This window comes from Neodiprion fabricii, chromosome 4, assembly GCF_021155785.1.
Source record: "Neodiprion fabricii isolate iyNeoFabr1 chromosome 4, iyNeoFabr1.1, whole genome shotgun sequence".
Lineage (NCBI taxonomy): Eukaryota > Metazoa > Arthropoda > Insecta > Hymenoptera > Diprionidae > Neodiprion > Neodiprion fabricii.
In genome coordinates, this window is record NC_060242.1 from 27,196,921 (window position 1) to 27,207,760 (window position 10,840).

The window sequence follows — 10,840 nt, forward strand, 5'->3', positions numbered from 1 at the left end:
AGCGAATATCATGTTGGACTCGACGCATTTTTTTGTCAGAGGATGGACTTATGTGATTGTGCTGACCATGCCTTCGTCTGTTTCAGGTAATAAAGCTTTCGCTTGTTTCAGATAATCAATTCTTTGTCTGATTCAGCTAATCGAACCTTTGACTCTTTCAGCTAACAAAACCTTTGTCTGTTTCAGCTAACTAAACTTTTTATCTGTTTCAGCTAAGCTTTTTGTCCGTTTCAGCTAACTAAACTTTTTATCTGTTTCAGCTCGTAAAACTTTTAGTCTGTTTTCAGTTAATAAAACTTTTTTACTGTTTCAGCTAATCAAACTTTTTGTCCGTTTCAGCTAATCAAACCTTTTTTCTATTTCAGCTAATCAAACCTTTTGTCCGTTTAAGCTAATCAAACCTTTTGTCTATTTCAGTTAATCAAAATTTTTGCCCGTTTCAGGTAATTAAACGTTTTGTCTGTTTCAGCCAATCAAACCTTTTGTCTGTTTCAGCTAATCAAACTTTTTATCTGCTTCAGTTAATCAAACGTTTTGTCTGTTTCAGCTAATCAAACCTTTTTTCTGTTTCAGCTAATCAAACTTTCTGTCTCTTTTAGCTAATCAAACTTTTTGTCCGTTTCAGCTAATCAAATCTTTTCTCTGTTTCAGCCAATAAACCCTTTGTCTGTTTCAGCTAATCAAATTTTCTGACCCTTGAGAACCATCCTTCATCCATAATTAAAACAGTCATCTTTCATGGATGATAAATAGTCAGCGGGTTATATGAACTGAAAAATTCTAACAAACTGCGAATATACGTGAGTACAAATTGATTGAGAAAATCAATTTTCCCCAATTACCATGTGAAAAGAAGTCATTCAAAATTTTTCGAAGAACGTAAGATCGATCTTGCTACTATTCTCCGTGGAATAGGCCTACTGGGGATACCACGTAAAAAAAAACGCACCGGGTGCTCTACCACTTACGGTGGTGTGGAAACGAGCATAAGTTAACTTATTGCCACTCGTCAAATACTAACATATTGTGGTATTTCAAATGACATTTTTATTATTGCGTAAATTTAACTTATTGTCAATGAAACTCGTACATCGATAATGTGAAACGTATGTGGAATCGTAATACCTTCAGATTTCTCTAGTTTGGTCGGAGTGAATTCCACGTAAATACATTTTTCTTTTTGATAAACTTCGTTTCTTAAATGAAGTCAACCAGGTGCATATACCTTTAGCAATTTAGAGTTTGGTAATTCTAACATCTGTCTCCCCCGCTTGACCTTTCTAAAGACTGACCAAAGAATCCAAAAATCCATCTTTAGGTGACGTCAGTCTTTAGATTCCCACGTAAAGTATTATTACACAATTTATACTATAATTACACAATTGGGTAATATTATTATTAGGGGTTACCGGAAAAGTGCTGAAATTCCGAATAAAATAGTATCTACTTTGTCAGGAATACATATTCTCAAAATCGAAATTCCTAACAATCAACACGGGCACTGCCTTAAATGTATAATAAAGTGGAATGATATGAGTAATTATAATCTGGGTGACTTCGTAATAAATTACTAAACAATCTTGTATTGGGTCAGCGGATAGAGTCGCAATCTAAACAGGTAATATGAGTAGAAGTTGACAAAAGCAACCTTGATCTTTAAATTTTCTTCAAATTACTTTTGTGATAATGATTGCCTGAGTTTCATCGGGGTTTGTTACAGCATGGACTCAAATATTAGTAACAATTGAGTCTTACCTAATTCCCAAAAATTATCTACAAGTAGTATTTTTGTGTAAAAAGGTCTGGGTTTTCCGCTGCAAATAAACTGCATTGTTTAAGAACCACGGAAATATAACGTTAGTCAAGAAATTAATGTTATATGTCAGCTGCATCTTCTTTCGGAGTGACAATATGAGCGTCGACTGAAGATACATATTATTATCTTTAATTAATGGTACGAATTAAGTATTAAACATGTTTACAGATATTACTTACGGCACATATAGGAACAACTATATCTACATCCTTTGATTAACTTCTTTCACTATGTCTCCCATCCTTTGCATTAAGAAATGAGTTCCAACTTTGATAATAGTGAACCAGGTTCATGTTTATTGTGCATATAGGTATTTAGATGACATTATTTTTGTCGTTCCGATGGAGTTAGTTAGATTGACGTTGCTGAATTTGGCCCAAATGAATTTGCGTAGTTGAAAAGTATACGGCGTCCATTCGAGGTTATAGGAAAATTTCGGTCTATTCCCGTTTTTCATTCTGCAGGCATAATATTCGACTCTGCATTATCCGGGTATACGCGTTGTGGGATGATAACATGATAAATTTATGTCGGCCATTTTCCATTACGAAAAGCCCCATCACGAAGTAATATAAATCTAGCTTTATGTATCTTCAGTCAACGCTCAAGGTTGACACAGGTTCGGATTTCATGGGCAGCAAAAAGTAGCAACAGCAGCAGCTATTCACTGAAAGTTACCATAACGCTGCTGCTGCGTTAAATCAGTAAACCGATGTTAATAATATCTAGTAAGTTGCTAAGCTGCTGCTACTTTTTGCTTCTCATGAAGTCCCACCTTAATGCATGTCTTGCAATGTGATTCGACCATGGATTCGACGGAACACCAGTGTCATCTTATTTCGGGCAGCTATTGTTTACATGGAGTTGAATCAATCCGGAACGGAAGGTCCGGTAGCCAACGGGTGACGATTTTCTGTTCGATCCGACGACGGACTTAACGGAAAATCGTTGATCATTGGCTACCGGACGTTCCGTTCCGAATTGATTCCGGACCATGGGACGCGGGCCTAACTCAATTATTTTCATATCTTTCAAGGTTATAAATCTGTTTGACTTCCAACTCGAACAGACTGATAACCTTGAAAGAAATCATTGATAAATACGATGTCCACAGCGTACACATATATTTACAGGAATTTGCTTCATCACCCGTGAGTTACGGCAGCTATCAGCACCGGCACGATGACTTCGGCAAAGGTGTGTATGCAAATGGATTCGTGTCGTACGTCATTTAAACGATTTGAACGATTTAGAAAAATAATTATTAATGATAATTCGGGGGGTCAGTCATTGACAATAAACCGCCTGATGTCAGAAATCAATTTAAACGTAGCCGAAAGGTTAAACAATATATCACGTTGCTACTGTCATTTAAAAATTCGGAAGCATATCCATGTGATTTTTTTGCACAGTTTTGTACTGATTATGTTACCCGAAAAATTAACTTGTAAATCGAGAAGGAAAAACAACGTAGATATTTTCTATATTAGATATAGAAAATTGCCGTAATCATATGCATGTGATAATGTTGAATTATCGTAATGTATCATATTATGCAACGAAAGTTCTCGTATATTCGCTCCGCGGTAAATAAAGTAAAGGACTTTTGGAAATATTTGCGAGATCGTGGCTGTAATTAGTTTGAATATTTTGCTATGCCAATTCATTGTCAAATCTTATCATTTGGTTACAACGGTTTTCCATTTATAATTAAAATCCAATTTTCATATTCACAGGTCGAGTTTTCTGTGCAAATGACATGCGAGAAATGTGTTCAAGCAGTGAGGAATAGCTTGTCCAATGTTGAGGGAATTCAAAACGTTCAGATATCCCTTGAAGATGGAACTGTTGTTGTAGACAGCACCGTTCCCTATTCCGTGGTTCAAGAAAAAATTGAAAACTCAGGCAGACGAGCTGTTCTTAAAGGATATGGGGGTATAGAAATAATTCTACTCACCTCCTGTAGCTTTGATTGAGTGAAATTCAAATTTCTGTTCAATTGCTTATTACTAAAAAACCACTTGGAATCTTACCTCGCCCCTGACAATAGTATCTCTTGATTTTTCATGATATGTAACTTTAAAAACATCCAATTGCTGTGTATCTATGTGATGAAAGATTTCATTCGTTCATCATTTCAGGTACAGGAGCAAGTGCAGTAGCAATGCTCGGTGGGGACTCAGGATACAGTGCAGGTGATCAAATAAGAGGAGTAATTAGATTTGTGCAAGCAGGTGAAGACTGTATTATAGATGGTACCATAGATGGCTTGAATCCAGGGCCACACGGTGTTCATGTTCATGAATGTGGAGATATCTCAAAGGGATGTGAGAGGTATTACCTTTGGAACAATTTTCAGATACTTCACTCCCTAGTAATAATAAATGTCGTCTATTCACAAGAGTTACATCTTACACAGCGTCGGCGAACATTTTAATCCACATAATACACCACACGGTGGACCTGGCGATGATCTAACGCAGAGGGTATGCTTTAGATCTTGAATTTACAGTTCTCTGAATTTTTAATGTCAATAGTTATTTAAAGATTGGCAAAAAAACTTCCTCTCTTACCACTTTTTGCAATTTTATTGTAAGTTGTGTAAATCTTAAATCAAGGACCAAAACGAAGTATTTAGAAGTTTCAGTTATTCATATAGTAAAAGAGAAGTTTATTTAACCAACGAATTAATCTCTTACAGCATTATGGAGACTTGGGAAATATTATGGCTGATCAAAGTGGTAGAGCCACATTTCGAATAGTTGATAATGTGCTTAAAGTCTGGGATATCATCGGGCGCTCACTGGTTGTCACCGACGGTCCCGACGATTTAGGAAAAGGTGAAAGTCCTCAATCAAAAGTTGATGGCAACAGTGGAAACAGGTGATGAGAAACTCAATTTAAAAGTTTGAAAAATTTTCTGAATAGTTTTCACCAAAAAAGTAATATTTTTAATGGTTTGCACCAATTTTGACTTCTAGATTGACATGTGGCATAATAGCCCGAGCTTCCGGTTTATTCCAAAATACAAAAAAGATATGTGCATGTGATGGTATAACTCTTTGGGACGAAAGAGATCGATCTGTCACAGGATGGAAACATTCAAAGAATGGTGTAGCTACTAGTAAAACAGTATGCCTAATATTTTGATATCTTAAAATTTTGTATAACTAACATTATGATACAAATATGATGATTTCATAAGATAAACCATATTAATTGTCAAATTTTTAATTCTACGTCGACTGAATGTAATTTCCTTTTATCCTTTGCTCAAATTTACGTTTTATACTTACACAATTTATTTCTTTTCTTATTCGATTCTTTTCAATTAAAGAGAAACTTTTTGATTGATGAATCAAAAATAGATCTGAAACGTTTTGTAAATTAGCTATTAATTTCAGTAGCATTCAATATTCAACTCGTTATTTTTTTTTTCAGTGAGCTGAAACATTATAGCCTTGTCGTACCAAGGACTCTGGGATATTTCTTACTTTGTCCCATCACACAATGTATTTACCTATACTGGTGCAGGATATACATTAAATTTTTACATTTCAAGTAACTTATTGAATGAGGGAACAAGTTTTCGTCTGTATCGTTCTTTTAGATGCAGGCATATATTTTGTAAATGGTTAAGGAAATCGTGATTGTAGTCTTTATATTGCTATTCAAATTGGATTTTTTTTTGTAAATATAAGAAATCCTTCACTATTCATTACCATATTTTAGATCTGAAATCACTTGAACACCCGAACATTGAATATGTTATTCGGAGCAAACGTCTGTAAAACATCAATGATGTGGAATATACGGATGTTTATTGAAAATAGTTGAATGCTTTTTTGCTTAACAATTGTGATTTTATTAAGTTTTTTTGTTACAAAATTCATTAAAGCAACGTACAATCAATCTGTAAATAAGCTCGAAGTGTATTGAATACTTAATTAGCAATATTATGAATAAAATAATATAATTTGTCTTTCAATTTGATACATTTATGGAACAAAATAGACTTGTGCTCTTAGAAAACGTTACACAAATCTTGGAATACAATGATCGAGGCAAATCAACAGTACTGTGAAATGTCAGGGATGAAATTACTACACATGCGTCGTAAGTGTAAAACAAATATTTTCAAAACCATCGAGTATATCGTATGTACAATTTTGAAAAACCTATTTTTTTCACCAAATTATACAAGGTGCGTGTTATTGTGATGCTGATAATTTGACTATTTAACATTTATTCCAACTCCCCACGAAAGCACGGTAATGTACAGTCAACATGCATTCTCAAAATTGAATTTTATGCATTGAATGTTCAAGAAGTTAATAAATGTAAAAGTCTTAGTTAAACAGAGGTTATATTAGACAAATTGTATCTATTGCTATCTTGCAGTCTTCGAACATAACTTACGTATTTATCTGAACAAAATGGTATGGAAAAAAATTTGTTCAAAGCTGAATGTGTGCTCATAAAAAACATGCCACCAATTAAAGCATGTAAAAAGTGTTGCAAACAATTATCGCTATCGCTAATCCCAATCATCATCAGACCCATCATCCTCTCGACCCCTGATAGTCTTGGGCTTGCCACCAAGCAGGGATTTAGTTTTCTTCCCTTTCTCTGGGGGGTTCATCAGATCTCCATTATATGAGATAGCACCAGACTGGGCAATGCGCCACTCCATCATTTCTGTTGAAAAATCATCGCAGTTTCCTAAATCCGTAAAACCAACGATATAATCCTTCGTCTTGCTGTCAGAGATCAAAGCAATCGTTGGAATGATTTTGATTCGAAGTCGTTCTGAAATCATGAAATGAGAAAATCGTAAATATAGTGTTACAGTAAAATAAATTTTATTAAGTTTATTTGAAACCAACTGACGAGTTCTTAAATAGACTACTGATATTCACTGATATATACCTGTTAAAAACGGGCATCGTTCAACATTAAGTTTACAGAATCTTGCTTCAACATGTTTTTTGGCCAAGATCTTGAGATGTTCGTCAGCAATTTTACATCTCGGAGAACCATCTTTGAAAAAGAGACAAACGATGTCTTTAGATTTCTTAGATACCTCAAAGAATTCCTTTTCGTCAGGAATTTCTGTGTATTCTCCATGGCCCTATAAAAAAGTGAAGAAATGAAAAAATTTTGCAGTTGAATCTGTTTTTAGATATCGTTGATGTGTGTTTATTCTAAAAATTCTGCTGCAATTTTTTAAGTATGTTCCAAAAATTTAGAAATTATACATTCATGAATATAGTGGTGCAAGGATATTGTAAATTTAGCAAATGTACCATTGCAAGCCAAGTCTGCCTTTGATTTTGATTTTTCTTCATTTCTTTGAGCCGCTTCTCTCTTAAACTTTCAAGATCATCAGCATCCATATTATCTAGTCGGTCTAATTCAGCATCAAGCTGCTGCTCGACATGCTGTGCAACTTGCATTACTTGATTCTGTATTATGCTCTCCATTTTTTATCGCTTTAAGCTGAAAAGATACGCACGTGTTTTATTATAATTTTCATCCATTTTATGTGTACAAGAGAGTTCTTGAAAAAGTTTTGGGGAATATATTTTAATTCATGAATATTTTATGTGACTTAAGCATTGCAACGTAAATTATTAATGCATTGACGTGTAAGATCAATTAACTAATCGGGCTGAAAATATTCATCGTTACCAAGGAAATAATAAAGCTTGTTAAGCTGACTAACTTTTGGAGCTAGTTTAATTATTTGTTAGGATATTTTATTGCTAACATACACAATGGTATTTTGTACGAATAAATTCGTAACATTGGAATACATACCGCTGCAAAATGTGTTTAAATTGATTACTTTGGAAATGTGAGGACTAATGTTTCTCCTTATATGGAGTCTTTGCTCGCTTCGCCACAGAACGAATTCACTGTCATACACGCAGTTGAACGCAGTTGACAGGACAGCCCACACACATTCATGTACTATTCACGGAATCACAGTTTGTCATGTCCCTCGTCCAGTAGCGTCCTCGGAGTAGAAATGCGTTCATGGAACTAATTTTCGAAGTGCTTGGACGGTAAATACATGTCGGTAACCGACTGATACTCTGCCACATCCGTCGACCAGCAACGTCTGCCATATTTGGCTGGATTTTTTTTTGGCGGCAAAAAAACGCTGACGAAAATAATTCGAATGCATGTTACCATGATTTGATGTCCTTTTACAAACGCAAATAATATAATTTTTTCGATTCGATCATTTAAACTGATTTAAATGCGTCAATCGCGCTTACTGCCGCGTGCATAATTCACGATCCTATAGCTATACCGACAACAGAGCGATCTGCCGGTGAGGCTCTGAATTATTTACACTGGACGAGGTTCAGAACCAAGCGCGGTAGCGCAGCTGGCCCACCATATACATTGCTTTTTGCATGTACTGTTGTCGAATAGTATTTCTTAAACTAAGGGAGACGAAATATTGTATTTCTTTAACTTCCCCGACTTGCATAAATCCAACGTTGTGACAAGTTATTCGGTACAAGATGCATAGACACGTGACATCCGATTATAAAGGCCGCGACGATCCACCGGCCGAATTAGAAAGCCAATTCGTTCTACGAATGCCATCGGTAGTTTTACTTACAATTGTTCCACATAGGTTACAATTTTCATACACAACTTATAACGAGATGTCAATACATACTGATTTAGGAACCAGCAAAAATTTTACGAGAGACGCTGCGTAGTGGATTACCATTAAAAGACCGCCTGAGCATCAAGCTAGAAAATGACATGCGATATGGAGAAGTTAGATTTGATCACTGGCTGCTTCACGCGAAAGTATGTTTCTCATTTAATAAGGTTTCAATCAATTGTACAATGAAATGTAAAATACCTATTGTGTGAAAAAAATATCTCGAAAATTTTTTTCTTAGGTCGTAGATTTACCAACGGTTGTTGAATCCTTGAAAACTATAGACAACAAAAGTTTTTACAAAACTGCTGATATATGCCAGGTAAGTTAAGGAATTTACTGTATTGAAATTCATTTAACATTTCTATATTAACTAAAATTCTTTGAAGATGTTAATATGCAAGGAAGAGGATGACCAAATGACAACCGATGAAGAATCTCCAGTAAGGCAGAAGAAGAAAGACCCGAACAAAGTAGATAAGAAATTTTTATGGCCTCACGGAATCACACCTCCAGCTAAAAACGTCAGGCGCAGACGGTTTAGGAAAACCTTGAAAAAAAAGTATGTCGAAGCCCCAGAAATTGAGAAGGAGGTAAAAAGATTACTTCGAGTCGACAACGACGCAGTTAATGTAAAGTGGGAAGTAATCTGTGAAGATGAAGATCAGTCTAAACCCAACAAAGTTTCGTCGTCTGGTACTGTTAAAACTAAACGAGAAAACATCGATGGCAGTACTTCGCAGAGTGTTGATGTTGGTTAGTTCTACTTATGATTTTACAAAAAGTGCCGTTTTGACATTCTTTTTATTTGGTATACTTTATTCATGATATTTGCATTGTAATTAACAATTTTATTATGTAATAATCATAATTATAATAATAATCACTACCAACACCTGCCATACTCGATAGGGTATATCTCCATGAGCCGTTGGGTTTGTGCGGGGCAAAAAAAGGGATGGATTAGTGATCGTCAATATGTGTTTGCAGCCATCTTACAATGTTCAATAGAAATACCTGCATTCGCACAATATATGTATATGCATATATCTTGAAATATCTTATCTGAATTTCAGCTGAACACGATATATTCGGAGAAGCTGTGAGTGACAGCGAGGATGATGAGGAGGAAGCAAATATTAACATAATGGAGCTGGATGAGAACAGCAGGTTATCTGCAGATAGTCGAGTATCTGACTCAAATTCTATGCAGGTATTTCCAATTTCTATAAGGTTTGACACGCTTATTTAGAAATTAATCAGGTGCTTATTAAAAGTAATTTCAATAATTGTTGCTGCAGGTGAGATATTCTGAAAGGTCTGGAAATCACGCATCAGGTAGCAGCGGACTAGTCACACAATTTAGTAAAGAGATGTTCCCTGATAATGACGATGGCGAAAAACCACTGGTTGATTTATCTAAAGTACCCAAGGAAGAGACTTTCCATTCAGAATACATGATCCCAGACGATTTCTCTCAATCCCAACCAATGGCTCTTACTAATGGTAGAACCTTTTTTCGATATATGTAGAATCAATTGTAAAACTAATTTCATGTCTCTTAAATTTGTATTCGTTCTGAAAATATTTGGTTTTCAGACACAATTCAAGCTCGGATAGATACACTTTACTCGGAACTGACAGAATTAAAGCAACGGAGACATCAACAAGAAATGGAAATAGCTAACATTGAAAATTACACATTGAGGCAAAGGTTCCAAGATATCTTGGATAACCTTCTTACTCAACAAATTGAAAAAGAACAAGAGGTATGCACAATGACGCATTTAATAAAATACTCGAATAGCAACATAGTTCAAAACAAGTGTAATTCTTATTGCTGTTAGAACAATCAAAGACATAATCAATGTATGGTTAATAATGAGTGACAAAATGTATATCCTCTTTTTAGTTGCAAGACTTGCAGAGTATGCTACAACAGTGAAACCCCGGCGAACTATGTACAACTTTGATGATTATTTTATAATGGGAGAAGAAGTCTACGTTGCAACAGGGAATCTTATAATATTATATTACAATCAATAAATCAGTGGTATTTCATGGACTTTATTCAATACAAATTATTCTCATTCACATCAGGCATACGTATCTCATCTATATAACTTGTTTCTTAAACTCATCAGGTTAAATTCGGAAACCTATACTTGTAACCGATTATAAATGTAAGATTTAACCTTTCCATAGGTAAATTGGAGATGATAGCATCAACACATTATGACGATAAATATTTTCGTCCATAAAGTTGAGCCTTTTTCTCAAATCCTACAGATCTGATCGGTGTATTCAGTTTGTAGAATGGATTCATGGAATACTGT

General features: G+C 35.0%; 4 protein-coding genes across 6 annotated transcripts in view; 2 read left to right on the plus strand and 2 right to left on the minus strand.

Annotated features, from left to right (window-relative positions):
- The first annotated feature begins 2,825 nt into the window (after positions 1 to 2,825).
- LOC124181550 (copper chaperone for superoxide dismutase) lies at positions 2,826 to 6,253 on the plus strand. 3 transcript variants are annotated; one of them, XM_046568224.1, is made up of 7 exons: positions 2,826 to 3,013; positions 3,553 to 3,751; positions 3,958 to 4,150; positions 4,236 to 4,302; positions 4,518 to 4,699; positions 4,798 to 4,948; positions 5,549 to 6,253. In XM_046568224.1, exons 1-7 carry the CDS (start codon positions 2,999 to 3,001, stop codon positions 5,552 to 5,554), a joined length of 813 nt encoding a protein of 270 aa, XP_046424180.1. In that variant the 5' UTR covers positions 2,826 to 2,998; the 3' UTR covers positions 5,555 to 6,253. The 3 variants fall into 3 exon arrangements, with proteins under 3 accessions (XP_046424180.1, XP_046424179.1, XP_046424178.1); XM_046568223.1 differs by lacking the exon at positions 2,826 to 3,013 and adding an exon at positions 3,343 to 3,402 and having other exon boundaries at positions 5,258 to 6,253; XM_046568222.1 differs by lacking the exon at positions 2,826 to 3,013 and adding an exon at positions 3,343 to 3,402.
- On the minus strand, positions 5,265 to 7,838 carry LOC124181551 (thioredoxin domain-containing protein 9). The gene is made up of 4 exons (XM_046568226.1): positions 7,637 to 7,838; positions 7,123 to 7,315; positions 6,746 to 6,947; positions 5,265 to 6,625 (listed from the first exon to the last, which is right to left on the minus strand). The coding sequence occupies exons 2-4, from the start codon at positions 7,297 to 7,299 to the stop codon at positions 6,354 to 6,356; spliced, it is 651 nt and encodes a 216-aa protein (XP_046424182.1). The 5' UTR covers positions 7,300 to 7,315; positions 7,637 to 7,838; the 3' UTR covers positions 5,265 to 6,353.
- Positions 7,839 to 8,206: 368 nt separating this feature from the next.
- LOC124181559 (transcription initiation factor TFIID subunit 7) lies at positions 8,207 to 10,569 on the plus strand. The gene is made up of 8 exons (XM_046568235.1): positions 8,207 to 8,439; positions 8,522 to 8,650; positions 8,746 to 8,826; positions 8,894 to 9,260; positions 9,581 to 9,717; positions 9,806 to 10,010; positions 10,104 to 10,273; positions 10,417 to 10,569. Exons 1-8 carry the CDS (start codon positions 8,353 to 8,355, stop codon positions 10,447 to 10,449), a joined length of 1,209 nt encoding a protein of 402 aa, XP_046424191.1. The 5' UTR covers positions 8,207 to 8,352; the 3' UTR covers positions 10,450 to 10,569.
- The window catches only part of LOC124181560 (probable trafficking protein particle complex subunit 2), a 930-nt gene continuing 641 nt past the window's right edge, over positions 10,552 to 10,840 (minus strand). Inside the window, exon 3 of the mRNA XM_046568236.1 lies at positions 10,552 to 10,836. Within this exon, the coding sequence (XP_046424192.1) occupies positions 10,738 to 10,836 (99 nt within the window). The 3' untranslated portion in view covers positions 10,552 to 10,737. The remainder of the gene's footprint in view (positions 10,837 to 10,840) is intronic.

Bases quoted from the DNA above. Each gene is read 5' to 3' on its own strand.
- LOC124181550 (XM_046568222.1), top strand. From the start codon at position 3,358: ATGTATCATATTATGCAACGAAAGTTCTCGTATATTCGCTCCGCG. The intron at 3,752-3,957 runs GTATAGAAATAA...TCATCATTTCAG, and splicing joins TGTTCTTAAAGGATATGGGG to GTACAGGAGCAAGTGCAGTA. The intron at 4,151-4,235 runs GTATTACCTTTG...CATCTTACACAG, and splicing joins ATCTCAAAGGGATGTGAGAG to CGTCGGCGAACATTTTAATC.
- LOC124181551 (XM_046568226.1), bottom strand. From the start codon at position 7,299: ATGGAGAGCATAATACAGAATCAAGTAATGCAAGTTGCACAGCATGTC. The intron at 6,948-7,122 runs GTACATTTGCTA...ACTTTTTTATAG, and splicing joins GGCAGACTTGGCTTGCAATG to GGCCATGGAGAATACACAGA. The intron at 6,626-6,745 runs GTATATATCAGT...TCATGATTTCAG, and splicing joins ACGATGCCCGTTTTTAACAG to AACGACTTCGAATCAAAATC.
- LOC124181559 (XM_046568235.1), top strand. From the start codon at position 8,353: ATGCATAGACACGTGACATCCGATTATAAAGGCCGCGACGATCCACCG. The intron at 8,440-8,521 runs GTAGTTTTACTT...ATACTGATTTAG, and splicing joins TCGTTCTACGAATGCCATCG to GAACCAGCAAAAATTTTACG. The intron at 9,718-9,805 runs GTATTTCCAATT...TTGTTGCTGCAG, and splicing joins CTGACTCAAATTCTATGCAG to GTGAGATATTCTGAAAGGTC.